The 19,611-nt window shown below is 43.2% G+C and overlaps 1 protein-coding gene across 1 annotated transcript; it reads left to right on the forward strand.

The window, feature by feature from the left end:
- The first annotated feature begins 4,941 nt into the window (after positions 1 to 4,941).
- Positions 4,942 to 11,488, forward strand: LOC135972955 (serine protease inhibitor Kazal-type 6-like). The gene is made up of 4 exons (XM_065553644.1): positions 4,942 to 5,024; positions 7,319 to 7,344; positions 10,167 to 10,294; positions 11,443 to 11,488. The coding sequence occupies exons 1-4, from the start codon at positions 4,970 to 4,972 to the stop codon at positions 11,486 to 11,488; spliced, it is 255 nt and encodes an 84-aa protein (XP_065409716.1). The 5' UTR covers positions 4,942 to 4,969.
- Positions 11,489 to 19,611: the final 8,123 nt, after the last annotated feature.

The raw sequence follows: 19,611 nt of genomic DNA on the forward strand, positions 1-19,611 counted from the left end.
AAATATGGTCACCCTAGTCATTGAACCTCTTTCCAGTTTAAAGAAGAGCGTTATTAAGCAAAAATGTCTGAGACTAGAAAGTGTAACATCAATAAGAGGCACACCTTAACTATATGTAATACTTCTAGCGCTACTTATAATGCTTGGCACTTACATAGCATCTTTTGCCCCAGGTTCACTGTTGTCCCACCAGGGCACGATAGAATCATACAGAAGCATAAATAATATAATGATAAATAAGTATGTTAAAAGAATTTACAGACCAGCTGCACTATACTGAACTATTCGCCTAGGATTTTATCTTTAAGAGAATCAGAAAATACAAAAATGAAATCAAAACATCAGCTCTTATTTCTGCAGGTGGCTTTGTTCATACTGAAGGGCTAGCTAAGTCTGCCATGGATGGAATCCTCTTCTGTCTCTCACAAAGAAAGGATCCTTTGATCCTCCCCAGGGTGTGGAAGCAGGGAAAACTGATCTTCCTTTAGGCAAAAATCCAAATGATTCAGCACAGGCCAGTTTCTTAGGAAATACATAATCAGATTCTCAGACCACGCTGTTCCTAAATCTCTTTGAGCAAGGCTTTGCTACTTAAGGCTCCGATCCTGCAATTCATGACACCTGGGCAGACTGCTGTATCTGCCCACATGCATCAAAGTGCAGGATAAGAGCCTATGCTCTGGTCTACGTACAAACTTGCACGAATATAACTAACTGAGTTTTAACTCACATCATTTGTTATTCCTGAATGTACTGAGTGTACTCTATTAACTGGGTGTACACAGACTTACATTTAGGCCTTGGCTACACTTACCCGCTAGTTCGACGGCTGGAAATCGAACTTCTGGGTTCGACTTATCGCGTCTAGTCTGGACGCGATAAGTCGAACCCGGAAGTGCTCGCCGTCGACTGCGGTACTCCAGCTCGGCGAGAGGAGTACCGCGGAGTCGACGGGGGAGCCTGCCTGCCGAGTGTGGACCAAGGTAAGTTCGAACTAAGGTACTTCGACTTCAGCTACGTTATTCACGTAGCTGAAGTTGCGTACCTTAGTTCGAATTAGGGGGGTAGTGTAGACCAAGCCTAAGATGACAAAAGGTATGAATTCAAATAGATTTAGTTATTTTGGCACAAGTTGGGGTGCAGACAAGTTGTACATTTGTATTTGCAGCACACTGCCAACTCCTTCAAGCAACTTGCTGTCCCCAATTAAAAGCACAGCCACATGAGTGGGAGGCATTAAATACAAATGGACTCTTTCTGGAATGCAGGAAGACAACATCCTCCCATGTGGAACCAAAATACATGGAGCTGCTAAATTAACGCTTGTAAGCAGCATACATTTGTTATATGTGACTTGCAGTGTACAAAAACATATATTAACTATTATGCAAGGTGCCACTTATATTATGTTCCATACACCTATGTGGTGTATATAAAATTATGACATACATTCGTTATATATGAAATACATACTTCTTGTCTATGTGGGTTTGTCAGATCATATCAGACCCATTAGAGGTGATAAGCTTTCAGTCACTGAGTCATTTCCCCCCCCCCCCCAAGATAACAAGACAAAGGGATAAGAAGGTGGGAAAAGGTAATATACGGTAACAAACGTATAAAATTATGAGAAAGTTACACAATTAAAATAGAGCTACATATATTCAAAAAACTACTTAAGGTAAAATCTTGGCCTCATTGAAGTCAATGGTAAAATGCCCACTGACTTCTGTGTGGCCTGGATTCCACCCCTAGAATCTAATACAAATAGTATATTTAACATAAGTTTCAGGGCCAATGATAGATATGCTAATGAGACCAATTCAGATACTTCTAAGAAACTGTACCAAATAAATATGAACTCTCATTCATCTACAAAAGATATTTTTTCCTCTGGCTAAGATCCCCCAACCAATCTAAGATCTCTCAGACCTTTCTAGGTTTGTAATAGTAGTTAATGAGAGTGAAGAATTCATTTTTATGCAGCTAGCAAATGATAAATCTAAATGACAAATGTCAGTAGTAAAATCAGCTGCACATGAAGCATACTGCAGCAAACAGGAGGCCTCTGCAAAGTTCACCTGCTGCCTAAGATGAAGCATTATTTGAGTAACATGAATATTTACTGGTTGTTTTTACTGGCATGATTCTAATAGGTCTTCTCAAGTGCTTAAAAGTACACGTGTTGTACTGAATCAGGGCCATAATGGATGCTGTTTAGAGTTAGCTTGTAGCTGTATTAAATTTTGAGGTTTTGCATCTTGACATTATCTCACTTCAGAAAGTGAAAGACACACAGACCTGCTTTAACAATTGTATTTCAAAATTCAGGGAAACTCCAGAACTTAGATGATCCCTCTAGATTCAGTTAAAAATAACTAAGCCTTGCCGGTTACAGAACTTGTACTGCAGGCATGTACCGCAAAGTGGCATAGAACAGGCATATGCAATTTTTGCTAGGGTAAGATAAATATCCAAACATTAAAAACAAATCTTTAGAGGAAACCCCCACTCCCACCCTCCAAAATGATCTTTTCTTTCCTTCCTCCTTTCCCACAAAGAAATCCCCACCTCACTTCCTGTCCCAGTTCAGAAGATTACAAACAAGTAAAAACATTTGTGATTTCCCCCCAGGTTCATTGGATTAATGTTGTCATTGCAGCAGCCAGCAGAATCCAGAATTCCATACATGGAGCAATGAGGCAAGAGGACATAATGAAATGGGATTGAATTAAGGAGACTTCCTCATGCCCAAGTGCAAGGGAAGCGGTGCATTCTCTCAGGCTGCAATTTCAAAGTTTCATTGCATTCTTGAGTGCCTTAGTCTTGCTTAAAAACTATGCATAAAATGGCCACCTTCCATTTCCCCCAGGCTTTGCTTATGTTGCCTAATGTTGCCACGTGTCAAGATCAGAGAGGGATCAGAGCAGAAAACATTTATCCAAAATTCTGCCCAATTTTGAGAGATTCAGTAAAAAGGGGACCCAAAGAAGGATCCACCCTCATTCCACCTTTTCCAAAACAAAACCCGATTGACAATCCAAACCAGCATCGATTTTAGTCAAATCCTATCCTTTGAGAATGTACTTTACAGGGATGTGCAAAGAGACCAAAACTCAGAATATAGAAAACTTAGGACTTCTGAGAAATTCAGAACGTTTAAATGAAGATGAAGCAAAAGGCAGCAGAAGCAAAGCAAATTTTGCCTCCCTCTACCTGCTGTTTGCTACATAGTGTTTCTGTCCTTCTCCCTTCTAAGTAGGGAGTTGGGATCTGACAGGGTCTTTTAACTTGCTCCACACTTTCCTAAAATAATCAGGAGCAATAATGTGTCAGTTCACCAAACAAAAGGCCTTCAGGCAAAGCAGACAGCTTGCTGATCAATACTTCTATCGATCTCTGTGCTCTGCGTATGAGCACAAGTCAGTAGGACCCATGGTCATCTTCCACCCAGGAGTATTTTCAGTTTGGAAATGTATCCTGGGGTTTCTGTGCACTAATGGCAAACTGACTCGTGTCATGGTAAAACCCCAAGCCCTACTGTGACATTCAGGGATTGAGAGGGTCTTCTTTGGATTATACTGAATTTGTGATTGTGCACAAAGACCTCCTGTTTTGGGATGATGTGCCCATGTAATGCCAAATGTCAAGTCCTTTTTTACTGCAGATGGGCTCAAACCCAAATATGGGACCCAAACACACAGCCCTCATTGAGCTTTGTGGAAGTTCAGATCCAGATCTCAACTTTCCAGCTCTGTTCCATCTGGAGTTTATACCAATATCGTAGAGTGAAGGAACAGGAGTACTTGTGGCACCGAAAATGATACCCATTCACCAGCAAATTGTTACATTTTGATTTGTTTTAAGAAGCCCAAATGATATACCATTTGTTGCACTGGAAGTACTGAAGATTCAAGGAAGTGGGGGGGGGGGAGATGCAGGGAGAAAGTTATCCTTAGTCTCCCACAGAAGACAACACTAGATAAGATGGTGAATACACTGAATAATTTGGACAGTTTCCACCAACTGTCCACTTCATCTATTAGCTCCTCTTTAATGTAGTGTGTTCCTTGTTCACCTGACTCACATAGTGATGTTTCTGGTCCTTGATTTGACAACTGAAACTTACTAGCATCAGAATAATGAAATACAAGTATAGAATGTGAATACCTCTGTGATGCTCTTGTTTCCATGCAAATGGTGTATTTGTGTGAAAAAAACAAACAGTCTTTTCTCAAACACCCAGGAAAACATTCCTAAAGAGTGGATAACAAGCAACATGAACAAGGTCAAACCAAACAGCTGTTCAGAATTCAAATGACTGTTTGTAGGCTGAATATTTGCAGCATTCAGCCAAAATAGCAGGCTTCCCAAGCTCAAAAAAACTGAATGCATGAAATTCACAAGCCAAGAAAAGGAGCCAGATTCCATCATTTCTATCCACATCTGCTGAACTGAACTCGTTTCTCAAATTTGGAGACACCAAATAATTTAAGCATTAAACTCTCTTGGTGTGAATCATCTGGAACATGCCCAATGGGAACTAGTTTGTTCCATTGTAAATCCCCCTTCAGGGACTTGTGTACACCCATGGGCGTCAATAAGGCACTAGCAGCCACCAATAATGAGCCACCCTATTGAGTCACTGCTTTAAAGGTGCAACATGCTGGAAATGCAGTGGTCAGTTGGCAAATGGAGAGTGTCTAATTTGCAATATGTCTCCCTTATCCGCAAGATCCAAGCTCTGACTCCTGTGATGTGTATAAGTATAGGTAAACACATTCAGATGAGGACATTGCTTACAAACTGGCACTACCTAACAGGCACCACCTCTCTGCTCATGCCAATTACCCTGTCAGGGTGATTTCACAGTCATGGTGGCTGCTGCATATATATGTAAGCTTTGGGTAGGAGATTTACATAGCAAAGCACTGACAGATGTGAAAGAGGCCAGACACCCAGCTCCACCATGAAGATGACAGGAGTCTTTTTACTCCTCACTCTGGCAGTTTTCTGCTTCTCCAGTGAGTACATTTTGTTATTTCCTGATATTCTGGAGCAACTGGTGGTGGCCTAGTGCATTGTCCCCTGGATGATGTAGTCAGCCCAGCTCTGTTTCTAGGAAGAGAAGAGAGGGAGCCTTAAGGGACAGATACACACACTGCTCAGGGGAGTTCCTCTTTCCAGGTATCAGTGCAGTGGCTTATTCTCTTTCCATGCATGTGGAAGGAATAGTGGAGCCTGACCAATATTTAGATGCTGGAAGGGAGCTGCACTAGCAAGTGAACTCTTGTGCACCACTTAACAAGCAACATCTCAGCATCTTTAACAAATTTGAGCAAATGGAACCTATTTCTATGCATCTGACGAAGTGGGCATTCACCCACGAAAGCTTATGCTCCAATACATCTGTTAGTCTTAAAGGTGCCACAGGACTCTCTGTTATTTCTTGCTGGTGGTGCAAACCAGGGATGTCTCCCATTCTGCGGTTAAGGGGTGAGTCCAGCAGTGGGAGCTTGACTGATAGAATCCTCTAATGGTTGGAGATATATTTGAGAAACCAGGGGGCTCCAGGCTACAATATGATAAAATATAGAGCTGGTCCATCCCGCAGGAAATTCCAACATTTCAAAGTTTGTTTTTATCCCAAATTGGGACAAAAAGTTGAAATTTCCAATTTTCCCCCCCACACAATGGAAATTCTGAACATTTTTAGTCTGGAAACATCAAACTGACCTTATTAAAACATTCATTTTGAGACTGTTGAAACATTATACCATGAATATTAAGTATAATATTTTTATAAAATGTTAACTTTAGTATTACATTATATTTATATATGAAAGTTGAAACAAGCCAAGAAAATCAGAATGAAATACTCCATTTTGATTTTAAATTGAATTGATATTTTTCTGTTGATATTTGTCAGTTTTGACAAAACACTGTTTTCTGACAGAAAACTATTCTGTCAAATTTTTTTTGACCGGGTCCAATAGTTTACTACTGGCATTCTAAGATAAAAATAATGATTCTCTCCTCTGGATTTCACAGTACATCTTGTCTTAGATTGCAAGGTTTTTGTGGCAGGCACTGCCGCTCTCTTTGGGTCTTGTTCACAGCCAAGTACACAGTTGGCATTAAACAGTTAATAAAATTAATAACGTCTTACCTTTTAGGGGAGGTGGCCTGAATCTGATTCAGTTCCAGGATGATGCAAACCTAGATTGAGTTTTGTGGAATTTGGTGGTATACAAGAGACTGAAATTGACGCAAGGACTATGTGTACCTTTTGCTACTATATATCTCACCATAGGTTGCACTAGACAAGAGAGTTTCAACAGAGATCTAAGGGTGTTAATTAATTTTGGGTCACACCCAACAAACCCTGTGACATTGTAGTTTGCGAAAATCATGCGTACAGGGCACATTGACTTCTCTTACCTTTTGGAAGCCATGACTGTTACAGGAGATGCCCAACATATATACATCCTTAGAGAAAGAAAACTGTGTCATCAAAAAGAACTGCTTTATTCCAAGAACAACTGATTTCTTCTTTGTAGTGTTATTATTTATATTAACGTTTCACTTGGAGGACCCAATTGAGATCAGAGGTGCTGGACATACATATAGTAAGAAACAGACCCTGTCCCCAAGAGCTTGCAGTCCATATAGACAGGACAGATCCAGAGTGAAAGAAAGACTTTATTACTATCCTCACTAGTGACCTTATTACTAGACCTCACTAGTGCGGATAATAATGAGGAAATCAAGGCTCAGAAAGATTAAGTGACTTAAGCAAGGCCACATAATGAGTTTATTGTAGGACTAGGAATTGAGCCTAGGTCTCTTAAACCCCAGCTTGGCATCTCAACCATTAGACCATCCTGAGCAGTAAGCACAAAACTGACTCCCTGGCCTTTAATCTTGCTTTGATGTGTCCATTTGACTGAAAGGGGCTTCATTCCCTCTGATAGGCAAAGACTGTGCTAGATGCTGACACAGAATTCAAATATCCAGAAGTAAATAAGATTTGTTAGCAGCTATAATAAGTCTTGATAAATGTGTTGTATTCAACACTGAAAAACACTGTCATTATTTACGTCAAAGGAGGTAATATTTCACGAATGACCCACGAATACAGGAAACCTCTCAGTAATATTTACTAGCTACAGTTAATCCAAAGTAACAGTGGCTTTGTGTGGCTAGCATGGCACAAAGCAGCCAATGTGAACTGGTGAATCTGTCCCCAGGTGTTTAACTGAATAGTCTTCAAACATTTTGCTTCATTTGATCTTTTGTGTCTGTGATTTTGTTCCAGGTGCTGCCAGTCAAAATGGGAGTCAGGTGAGTCATTTTCCCTTGATCAAAAATAAGTGGTTTGGAATGATTGCAGAGTCAAGATCTGTGGCAGGAAAAACACTAAAAATTAAATGGGAAGTATTTAAAAAGGTAAAATACAGGAATGCTACAGGATCCAGAGAATAAATCCCTAGGATTCAGACACACAGTTTTCATACAGTCAGACTGATAGCATTCAGGCCCAGATTTTTAAAGATATCTAGGCATTGCTGCACTCAGCATTGCAGTGCCAAATAAATTAAGGTCCTAAATCTCATTTTTAAAAGTGATTTAGGCACTTAGGAATCTAAATTCCATTGACTGTCAAGTGGTTCCCATATCCCAAACCATATGCCTGAGAGAACTCCACTTACCTCCAATGACGCTCCAACCCCATTGACGAGGCAGGAATAAACCCCACAAACAAATGCTGCACTCAGCAACAAACAACATTTTCATCTGAGCAAAGACAAGCCCTCTGGTTTTACTGAGGATGATTCAAAGATGGGGTGGCTATAGGGAGTCACCTATCCACATCCTCCAGCAATATAGTAAAATGTACCCAGTCCCCAACCCCTGAATATGCAAAATAATGCTCTCCAAAGTGATTAAGAGTCCAAACAGCCACCCAGTCTCAGTCCCAAACAGAGTACCTTCCAACCCTTGCAGTGGTGCTGGGGCTTTAGTCCAGAGAGAGTTTGGACTGCTGCTGAGCTCTGGTCTCTAGTGTGTTGACTGGTGTCTGTCTCCTTAATCCCTGTGCTGCCTGGGACTCTTCTGCTGTGTCCGGGCTGCTCCATCAGCCTGGCTACAGCCTTGGATCCAGGCTAAATTTGGTCAGCTCCTCACAGCCATTGCAGCAGTTCCACACCACTCAGTCACAGAGGACACTCCACCCCCATATGCCTGCCAGCTGGCCCAGAACCAATTAGTTATCCAACAGCCAGTCCCTCATCCTTGTTGTGGAGTGACATTTTCCTCCTCCAGCGAGAGGCAGGCTGGCAGCAGGAGGCCAAGGGTGGAATTTCCTCCCAGGCTCTAACTAACCAGAGCTCAAGAAGGTGGAGCATTTCTGGGGAGTGACTTCTCCACAGTTATAAAAGTTTTTTGGGTGAAATCCTGGCCCCATTGAAGTCAATGGCAAGATTTATGTTGACTTCCACCACGGAGCCAGGATTTCACCCTTTGTCTGCATCTTACCCATTGACTAGGATCTTGCATTGTCACAGGTAAATCCATGTTAACTGCATTTAAGGCTCTGATTCAGCAAAGCACTTAAGGACATGCTTGAGCTCAGTGGGACTGCTCACATGCTTAAAGTTAAGCACGTCCTTAACTGCTTTACTGGGTTAGCGACATACTGAGACTTTACTTCTTGTGGCTCTCAACTAGTGCCAATAAAGCACAGCTAAGTCACGTGGTGCCAATCATATAGGAAAGGGTGATGGGGTCCTCCATCACTGCAGCTCTCCTCCAGTTAGCATCGACAGATGAGTAATCCAGAGAGGAAGGAGGAAGAGTTTTCTCCTTAAACAGGGGCAATACAAGGATGAAATATTTAATAATCACGAGTCCTTCCTAGCGTCAGACAAAAATTCAGTTTAAATTGCCTAACCTGACAAGTTACAAATTGTTAGTCAAGCTTGGCAGACCCAATCTAGGCTTGTTTCACAGGTTATAGGGTCTGCTGTCCTCCTGCGCATTGCACCATTGCTCTGAAAACTAATACACTTGGATTCCAACCTTCAAAGAAAAGGTACTCCACCATCACAGGAACTCCCTTAAGAATACCCTGCTTCTAATCCCTAAAAATTCATACCTAGGCATTGTCAGCAAAGCACCTCAGCTGGGCGTAGCTATCATAGCGGGTTTAAGGATAGAAGTGGTTCCAAAGATAACCAGAAGCCAAATCACATGGAGTTTTCAAGATTAAAACCATCACCTTGATCACTTCCATTAAAACCATCACTTCCACATGGGAGTAGATGAGAAGCCCGTGGAGTTCATGTGTTTGCAGAAGTAAGATCAGGAATGACACTTCGCTTGGTTGGAATCAGTACAGACCTTAGAAGCTGGGTCAGGGGCTGTTCTGGTCTGGGAAGGGTAGTTCTTTTTCCGGTTCTGCCATCCTCAGTTTTATCCTCTGGTCCATAACTGATGCAGCAGTAAGGTAGATTTAAATTGGGATTCTTCTTTCTACAATTTCTTTTTATGTTTAGTAGCTGCACAATTGAACGAGGCCTGCCTGCAATTTTTCCCAGCTAGTTCTTCTCACAGTTATAAGATGAGTTGGAAGCTGCTACTTTCAGGGATACAAGAAGCTATGATCACCCTTTGAATGAATCTAACATGTCCTCAGGAACCTGACCTTCCTCACAATAAAGAGCGACTCACAACTAGTGTTGGTCAAAAACTTTTATAACTCAAATTTGTTCAAAGAAAAAAAAGATAAATTTTTCATGGGAGTTTTCACAAAACATGTACCCATTTTCCTAGCAGCTCTACTCCCTACATCCCTCTGTGTGTCCATCTCTTCAACACAGACAGGCTCGAAGGGATAGCAAACCCTAGAAAGATGTCATACACCTGGCTCTGCTGGTGTCAGATACTTCTCAGTGGGGAAAATTGGCTTGTGGTTTCCATTGTTTTAACTACTCCTGAGAGCCAGATCCTCAGCTAGTGTAAACGTGGGTAGCTCCACCGACTATGCTGATTCACACTACTTGAGGATCTGGCGCAGGGAGTAGGCAACCCCATTATTATTGTAATTGTAGATGAAAGAAATGAGGAAGGGAATTTTAAATAAAATGGCATTATTTTGTTTATAGGTTGACTGCAGTGAATTTAAGAATGTAGAGAGAGGTAGAGAGACCTACTGTGCAAAGATCTATCAACCTCATTGTGGCTCTGATGGCAAAACCTATACAAACAAGTGTTCCTTTTGTGCAGCAGTCACGTAAGTACAGAAACAAGGAACTGCTCCTGAGGCATTAAAACTTTGAAAAGAATAGATATATCTGTCACTTCTATAAATCTTATTATCCCATAAGGTTGCCCCCATGTTCAGAATCTGTATCTGTTTGCCTATTTGCTTAGTTTCTATAGAGTTTCTCCCAGTAATGAGGCCAAATTGATTGAAATACTGATCACTAGAAGTCAGTGGAGAGCTCCATATCTCAGCAGAGATTAGAGACTAGACAATCAAAAGGTGAGCCCACAGAGCTACATCTCCCAAATGAGGTGTTTGCTAACAAGAAATCTGGGACCCAAACAACTTTATATAGGATTGAAAAGTATTGAAAGTGTCAGAAGACTTTACTCATGGAATAAGAATAAAAAGTCTAAACAAAAAAGAAATCCACTGTAGTTAGGAGCCCTCCTGTTTCTATCAGGGTCGATGCCATGGCAGAGTATTATTCATAGATATAGTACTGGTGGTGGCCATCTTGCTGAAAATTAGTGTCAGGCTAAATTCTGTGATCTTTTATTTAGCAACATCCCCATTGATTTCCCAACAGTATGGCAACCCATGCTCATACAGATAGTGAACAAGTTACCTTCCAGGCTGTTGAAGAACTTGAATAGGAGATAAAAGCATTAAACATTAGATATTTTCCACCATTTGTGAACCCAGGATGGCAATGTCTTAATTCTAGAGATAGGCAAACCAGATTGTCTGACATATGGAGTGACGCAACCTGCGTGCAAAACTTGAATCCCAGTTTCCAGTTAGTTAAATTATAGTATATTAATTTAATTTTCTTGCAACTCTGGGCATTGTGGTTTTGTGCAGAATCCTAAGAGAAAAAATTCTGCAACAAAGGAGGCAGTTTTTGCAATATTTCTGGCTCAACATCACAAGAGGAGATCCTTCTCTCATGAGATTTCCCAACCAAGTTTGAAGACCCAAGAGGTTTGATAGTTCACATGAGCACCTATGCTATAATCTGTGAGGGGAAAATAGCCAAGGAATGGCTCTATCAATCTAGTAGAAAACTGCAGATTCTTACAGCATCTCTGTTCATAAGTGGGTCAGTTGGGGACTTTAGTCTATAACATCAAGTTTGCTGCCTCTAATTTCTCTGTGTTTTCATTTTCTCCTAGGAAAAGTAATGGGACACTGCGTCTGAAGAAAACTGGTGAATGTTGAATGAATCCCCATTGTAACTGAGTCTGAAAGTCCTGATTACACTATCTGTATCCATTATCAGTTTGGATCATATCACTGTCTCTTCAGTTTACTTTATTAAACAAGCAAAGCAGGAGAAATGTTTGTCCGTTGTTTCTTTTCGAGAGGAAGGGATTATGGACTGTAATGCTGTATATGAGTTATTTCCAGCGTATAGAAAATAATTACAGAGCAGTAATTCCAGAGAATAAAAGATATAATACTGCTGTGTTCATGATATACACACAGAGAAATTAGATAAAAACATAAAATACCCTTTCCAGAAGACTCCAGTGTAACACTACTTGATTTTTTTAGAAATGAAAACCGTAGCACACAAGAACCCCAAAACAGAGACAGACAAAGCAGGCTGCTTTCTAAAATAGAGAGGCTCACTCAACCTACCATACTCTAGGCTGACTTTCTGCAGACTGACTGCTGCTGGATCCCAATTACACGCTTTCTTACAGAGCCCTCTAGCATGCAGACAGGACCAGAAATTAAAGTGATAGCTTTGTCAAACAATCGCCACTTAAGTTTGATCAGTAGTGGCTCTTTTTCACTTCTGATAAGCTGGCTTTATATATCTCATTTGCAGCCCTGAACAATTGTTGTTTTGCTCTTATACTTCGGACTATTAATGCTTTACTGGGCTCTTGGATCGCTTGTTTTGGCTTTGTTTGTTCCCCTTTTCATTAGTCTTCTGTGAATATTCCAGGAAACAGGTTCACTAGAAGAAATGTTCATGAAAACTGAGAATATTTAGCAGATTTTTGCGGGTGTTAAGGGAAAGCAAATTTTGAGCTTGAAACATATCAGTTTGGTTCAGAATAAAGCACTGATAAAAACTGCCACAAAATGAAAAAGGAGGAAGAGATCTCTCTGCTCTTATTCACCTTTTAAAGGTGAATGAATTTGGAAGACAGACAAACAGACAACACACCAAACTCCTGATTTATCAATCCAGACCATCATATTGGGGAATCGGCCTTAGCACACTGTACAGTGCAACAGAATGACTGATGGGGAATTTCACAATCAAAGGGAAGAGTTACAACTGGACTTTGTGAATGGGGTTTCTTCAGAAGGCACCTACTGAGCAGAGCACTAATGGATATTGAACACAGATCTGACAACCATCTCCATCATGAAAATAACAGGTGTCTTTGTTGTCTTCACTATGATGATAATTCTGCTTCTTGGGTGAATAAGTTTTGGTCCCCTTTGATGTGACGAAAAGGCAGCTGGCAGGGTTATCATCTGTCACCAACAAGCCTCAATTAACCTCTCCATGGCCCCAGACAAGGAGAAGGAGGGCACATTAGTGATGGGAGCACATTCTATTCTACTCTAGGGAGTCCTCTCTGCTGATTGATGGGTCACTACCTATTACCTTCTCTATTCTGTTGTGAAGGCTGGAGCTAATTGGTGCCCAGGTGTGTTAGACTTAGCCAGAAAGTTTGGAGGTTGGCAGGGAGGAGCATCACTAGGACACTAAGCTCTGGATACCATATTGAGCCCTTGCAATGATGTATCTGTAAGCTAAGAATATGACCAACTTCTTCTTAATCCTTTTTTAAACAATTGGTGCAGAAGGAATGTGTCCCTTGATGGCGCTGTTGTTTTAGGGTGAGGCTACTGGGCTCAAGGGGTGAGAAAGGAGGTTTATCAGATGGGTTTTGGTAAGTCATGCTTTCTTGTATTGTACCAGTTTCTTTGTTTGGGGGCATATTCCTTGGGTTCTGTTTTAGCCTCTCCAAGCTTCCAGGCTCCACTAAGGCAACATCTTGCATTTTAGAAAGTGTGAGCTAATGCAAGGCTGTGCATAGCTAATAATACTGATAGACATAAGTGCCGACTCTGTGGGTGCTTCGGGGCTCAAGCTCCCACAGAAAATAACAGGGGGTGCTCAGCACCCACCAGCCACAGCTGTTTGGCAGGGCAGTTGATCAGCTGTTTGGCGGCTGGTAGGAGGCGCTGGGGGGAGGGAGGAGAGCAGCAAGTGGTGGATTGGCGGCGGGCCTTGGGGGAGGGGGCAGAGAGGGGGTAGGAAGAGGCGGAGTGAGGAAGGGGCAGAGCAATGGTGGGGCATCAAGGGAAGGGGCAGAGCAGGGTGGAGCACCCACTGGAAAAAATAAAAGTCAGCAGTAGTAATAGAGGAAAGTGATAGCTTAGTGTAATATTTACCATCATCTATGGGCTTTTTTGCTTCTCTTATGGTTTACAGCTACCGTATCCAATCACATAAGGATAAAAAAAGTTCAGCTGAGAATCGAGGGTGTTCATTCATTTTGAGTCATACACAATCTGTAATATTGCACGTTGTGGAGGTCATAAATATACAGAGCCCTTTGTCTGACATCTGGAACTTTCTGGAAATCCAGATTATTTAAGGGAGAGTTCAGCATCATGTGCAGCCTTAGACATTAGAGCTGAAACAAGCTGGATGAATGGCTAATTCCAAAAAGAACTGATTCATCTCTGGAAGATGTTGCTGAGGACATTTGAGATCAAGTGTTAATTTGACTCCCTGGAGCATATCTTGCCTGTGCATTAGCTCACTACTGCAGAGAGCACATCCAGGAGAGTGCTGCTGTAAGGCTGTGACATTCCGGACACTGCTTTGAAATTATTTCAGATGTGATTGAAGGAAAAAATAAAACCTAAATCAACATTCTGAATTCTTTGAAAGAAACATGTTTAGGAATCCACAGCTGGCATAAATCAGTGCAACTCCAGTGAGGTCAACAGAACTATGCTGTTTTATACAAGCTCGAGTGTGTCCTTAGAACCAGCTGAGCAAAAACTTCTAGTGGAACAGTGAATCCTGAAGAATGTTCTCTGTCCAACAATAAACAGATCCAGTCATTATGCACTAGCATGATTTACGGCTCCAGTCTCAGTCCATTAGGGCAGAAATGTCCATGCCGTGTTGTTTGCTGGGATAGGTTTCGTTCCATTTTTTGACAGATGAGTGTTTTGAATTTAATTTCTTTCCAACACTGTATCATCCATGTCTGTGTGTTTGTTCCATGAATTGCCAGTCAGGATGATGAGTCTACTTATTACTGCTACTCATCTATCACATTTCCCAGATCAGTATAAATGGTTTGCACCACACTTTGGATGAGATCTCTGTGTATGAGAAACACTAAAACCAATAAGAGAAACTGGAAGGAATCAAGCAGGAAAACTACCCCAGTGCCATCAAACCAAGGGAGTAAACTGCTGTGGTACAGCTATCCATGTAGTCAATACAATCTGTACTTAGACTGTATGAGATACAAGGCCAGATCCTCATCTGTCGTAAATAGACGTAACTCCATTAAAGTCCCCAAAGCTATATTGATTTCCACTAGCCAAGAATTTGGGCCACAGAGAGCAACAGAGAAGGGCAATGGGTATTGTTTGTCCTGGATTTTCTCTTCATCTTACCCAAACTCTTCTGGAGCTTTTATTCAATCGCTCTGCATGTCAGGGCCAATTTCTTGTATGTGTCAGCTCTGCTGGCTAGTTCGTGCCAATAGAGTTGTGCCGTATCAGATATTACATGTAACAGAAAAGGCTGTAGGGTCATCCCATCCCCCCCCACCCTAGATAGTACTGAAACTCTTGTCCCCCATGACCATCAACGGGCAAGCTATTCAGACAGGCAGGAGGCCTTTGCTTTCTCCTCATAGACAGAGAGGAAATGAGGGAAATCCTGAACCTGAGTGTATAAACCTGGACCAGAATGAGAACCATTTATCCACTTCTCTGAACTGTGGAGCCATAGAAGAAACAGGTGGCAAAAATCATCTAAAATGTTATTATATTCTCTCCGTTATTATATTCACCGGGAGGTGAGCGGGGAGACATGCAAGCCGCCACTAGATGTCACTAATTGCCCAATAGTCTGCCAGTCTGTTTGTGGCACTGATAGTAAAACATACAGCAACAAGTGTACGCTTGGTGGATCAGTCAGGCAAGAACAGAAATAAACGACTAATTCTGAATGAAAAGAAAAATACTCTCAGAGCTGATCCACCCTGAAGCATTTATTTCCCCAACATGTGGCCACAAACCAGATGGTATATTTATTGGTAGATTTTTGTGGGTGGGTAAGTATGTGCTAGAGGGTGTAGGATTCAGCAATTTCTGTGAAGTTGAAGCGCTTCCACCAGAACAAAATGAGGCTGTTTCAGATTCATTATAGATCATTCCCAACTCAATTTATGAAGCCTCTGCAATGAGCTGTGTATCAGTTGTGAGCAGGGAGACAAGGAGACTTGGTTTTCCATCCCCCACACCTTGTGAAGTCACTCAGGCCTGGTCTACACTATGACTTTAATTCAGATTTAGCAGCATTAAATCGAATTAACCTTGCACCCATCCACACAACGAAGCCATTTATTTCGAAATAAAGGGCTCTTAAAATCGATTTCTGTACTCCACCCCGACGAGCGGAGTAGCGCCAAAATCGATTTTGTCATTTCGAATTAGGATTAGTGTGGCCGCAATTCGATGGTATTGGCCTACAGGAGCTATCCCACAGTGCACCATTGTGACCGCTCTGGACAGCAATCTGAACTTGGATGCACTGGTCAGGTAGACAGGAAAAGCCTCGCGAACATTTGAATTTCATTTCCTGTTTGCCCAGCGTGGAGAGCACAGGTGACCACAGATAGCTCATCAGCACAGGTAACCATGCAGTCCGAGAATCGAAAAAGAGCACCAGCATGGACCGTACGGGAGGTACTGGATCTGATCGCTATATGGGGAGAGGATTCAGTGCTAGCAGAACTTCGTTCAAAAAGACGAAATGCCAAAACTTTTGAAAAAATCTCCAAGGGCATGATGGAGAGAGGCCACAATAGGGACTCAGATCAGTGCTGCGTGAAAGTCAAGGAGCTCAGACAAGCCTATCAAAAAACAAAGGAGGCAAACAGTCACTCCAGGTCAGAGCCGCGGACATGCCGCTTCTACGCCGAGCTGCATGCAGTTCTAGGGGGGGCCACCACCACTACCCCACCTCTGACCGTGGGATTCCAAGGTGGGGGTAATCTCATCAGCTACACCTGAGGATTCTGCGGACGGGGAAGAGGAGGAGGAGGAGGATGAGCTTGCAGAGAGCACCCAGCACTCCATTCTCCCCAACAGCCAGGATCTTTTTCTAAGCCAGACTGAAGTACCCTCCCAACCCAGTATCTAAGACCTCGACCCCATGGAAAGGACCTCAGGTGAGTTTACCTTTTAAAATATAAAACTTGTTTTAAAAGCAAGGGTTTTTAATGATTACTTTGCCCTCAGGACTTGGGATGCATTCGCAGCCAGTACAGCTACTGGAAAAGTCTGTTAACGTGTCTGGGGATGGAGCGGAAATCCTCCAGGGACATCTCCATGAAGCTTTCCTGGAGGTACCCCAAAAGCCTTGCCACAAGGTTTCTGGGCAGTGCAGCCTTATTCCGTCCTCCATGGTAGGATACTTGACCGCGCCATGCTTGTAGCAAGTAATCTGGTATCATTGCATGACAAAGTCTGGCAGCGTATGGTCCCGGTGTTTGCTGGCATTCAAGCAACATCCGTTCTTTATCTTGCTCTGTAATCCTCAGGAGAGTGATATCGCTCATGGTAACCTGGTTGAAATATGGGAATTTAATTAAGGGGACAGAGGTGGCCGTTCCTACTGGGCTGTTTGCCTGTGGCTGAAAAGAAATCCTTCCCTGCAGTTAGCCAAGCGCGGTGGGAGTGGAATTGGCCCAGAGCTTTTCGCGTTTGGCTAGCAGGGATCTTCCCTGATACCAGCCACGCAGTGGGGGGAGGGGTAAAGCGATCATCCCAGAGAATTCATGGCAGGGTGGGGGGTGTTAGTTTGGTTCCTGCAGGGATCTTCCCTGATACCAGCCACGCGGTGGGGGGAGGGATAAAGCGATCATCCAGAGAATTGGATGTGGGGGTGGTTAGTTTGTTTTCTGCTGCTGAAGGTTAACAGGAAAACCGCAGCACTCATCAGGCTTTGCTTGGTATGTGGGAAAGGAGGGCGCAGAAGCCGAAAGACAATGGCTTACCATGGCCGCATGCAAGCCAAATTCTGTTGCCCGAACCTGCATCTGTGATCTCTAGCAGCAAAGCCAAAGGCACTCAATATTAAGAAGCAAAATGCGACCTTGCACAGAAATCACATGTGCTATGTAATGTGAATAGTGTTGGTCACCGTGAAAGAGTATAAGCATTGTTCTGCAAAATGTATCCTTTTAAAAAATTCTCTCCTTTTTTGACTCCCTCCAGCAGCTGCAAATTCTTCAATCCTCCCTCCTCCGTCCCGAAGGCTATCACAGATAAGTTGTCGGAAAAAGAAGATGCGAGACGATATGTTTGCAGAAATCATGGAATCCACCCGCAGTGACAGAGCTCATCTGAATGAGTGGAAGGACATGGTTTCAAAGTATAGGAAAGAAGCCAGTGAACGTGAGGACAGGAGAGACCAACGTGAGGACATGAGGGACCAACGTGAGGACAGGAGGGACCAACGTGAGGAGAGGAGAGACGCTCGAGATGAGAGGTGGCGGCAGGAAGATCAGAGGAGGCAGGATGCAACGCTGGGGCTGCTGCGTGAGCAAACAGAGATGCTCCAGCATCTGGTGCAGCTTCAGGAACGGCAGCAGGATAACAGAGTGCCGCTACAGCCCCTGTATAACCCCCCTCCCCCCTCACCATGTTCCATAGCCTCCTCACCCAGACGTGTAAGAACGCGGGGGGGAGGCTTCGTACACCTTCCCATTCCACCCCAGTGGACAGCCCAAGCAAAAGGCTGTCATTTTTTTAACCTTTTTTTAGTGCCCTTTTCCTTCCCGCTGATCCTCCTCCCAAACCCCACCCGGGTTCCCTCCCTCTTTTTATAATCTATTAATAAAGAATAAATGATTTTTAAACGATAGTGACTTTATTTGGTTTGAAAGCAAGCTGGGGGAAGGGGGAGGGTGGGTTCCTCACAGAGAATGAGTCAATAAAGGGGGCAGGTTTTCATGAAGGAGAAACAAACAGATATTTCACACTGTAGCCTGGCCAGTCATGAAACTGGTTTTCAAAGCTTCTCTGATGTACAGCGCCTCCAGGTGTGCTCTTCTAATCGCCCTGGTGTCTGGCTGCGCGTAATCAGCAGCCAGGCGATTTGCCTCAGCCTCCCACCCCACCATAAAGGTCTCCCCCTTACTTTCACAGAGATTGTGGAGCACACAGCAAGCAGAAATAACAATGGGGAGATTGGTTTGGCTGAGTCTGAGTGAGTCAGTAACGATCGCCAGCAACCTTTTAAACGGCCAAATGCACATTCTACCACCATTCTGCACTTGCTCAGCCTGTAGTTGAACAGCTCCTGACTCCTGTCCAGGCTGCCTGTGTATGGTTTCATGAGCCATGGCATTAAGGGGTAGGCTGGGTCCCCAAGAATAACTATTGGCATTTCAACATCCTTAACGGTTATTTTCTGGTCCGGAAAGTAAGTCCCTTGCTGCAGCCCTTTAAACAGAGTAGTGTTCCTGAAGACGCGAGCGTCATGAACCCTTCCTGGCCAGCCCACGTTGATGTTGGTGAAACGTCCCTTGTGATCCACAAGTGCTTGCAGCACCATTGAAAAGTACCCCTTGCGGTTTATGTACTGGGTACCCTGGTGCTCCGGTGCCAAGATAGGGATATGGGTTCCATCTATCGCCCCACCACAGTTAGGGAATCCCATTGCAGCAAAGCCATCCACTATGATGCTCATTTCCCAGAGTCACTACCTTTCGTAGCAGCACCTGAGTGATTGCTTTGGCTACTTGCATCACAGCAGCCCCCACAGTAGATTTGCCCACTCCAAATTGATTCCCGACTGACCGGTAGCTGTCTGGCGTTGCAAGCTTCCACAGAGCTATCGCCACTCGCTTCTCAACTGTGAGGGCTGCTCTCATCTTGGTATTCTGGCGTTTCAGGGCAGGGGACAGCAAGTCACAAAGTTCCATGAAAGTGCCCTTACGCATGCGAAAGTTCCGCAGCCACTGGGAATCATCCCACACCTGCAACACTATGTGGTCCCACCAGTCTGTGCTTGTTTCCCTTGCCCAGAATCGGCGTTCCATGGGTAGAAC

Source organism: Chrysemys picta, chromosome 8, assembly GCF_011386835.1.
Source record: "Chrysemys picta bellii isolate R12L10 chromosome 8, ASM1138683v2, whole genome shotgun sequence".
Classification (NCBI taxonomy): Eukaryota; Metazoa; Chordata; order Testudines; family Emydidae; genus Chrysemys; species Chrysemys picta.

Excerpts from the sequence above, each read along its gene's own strand:
- LOC135972955 (XM_065553644.1), top strand. The coding sequence starts at position 4,970 with ATGAAGATGACAGGAGTCTTTTTACTCCTCACTCTGGCAGTTTTCTGC. Across the intron at positions 5,025-7,318 it reads GGCAGTTTTCTGCTTCTCCA|GTGCTGCCAGTCAAAATGGG; the intron begins GTGAGTACATTT and ends ATTTTGTTCCAG. Across the intron at positions 10,295-11,442 it reads TCCTTTTGTGCAGCAGTCAC|GAAAAGTAATGGGACACTGC; the intron begins GTAAGTACAGAA and ends ATTTTCTCCTAG.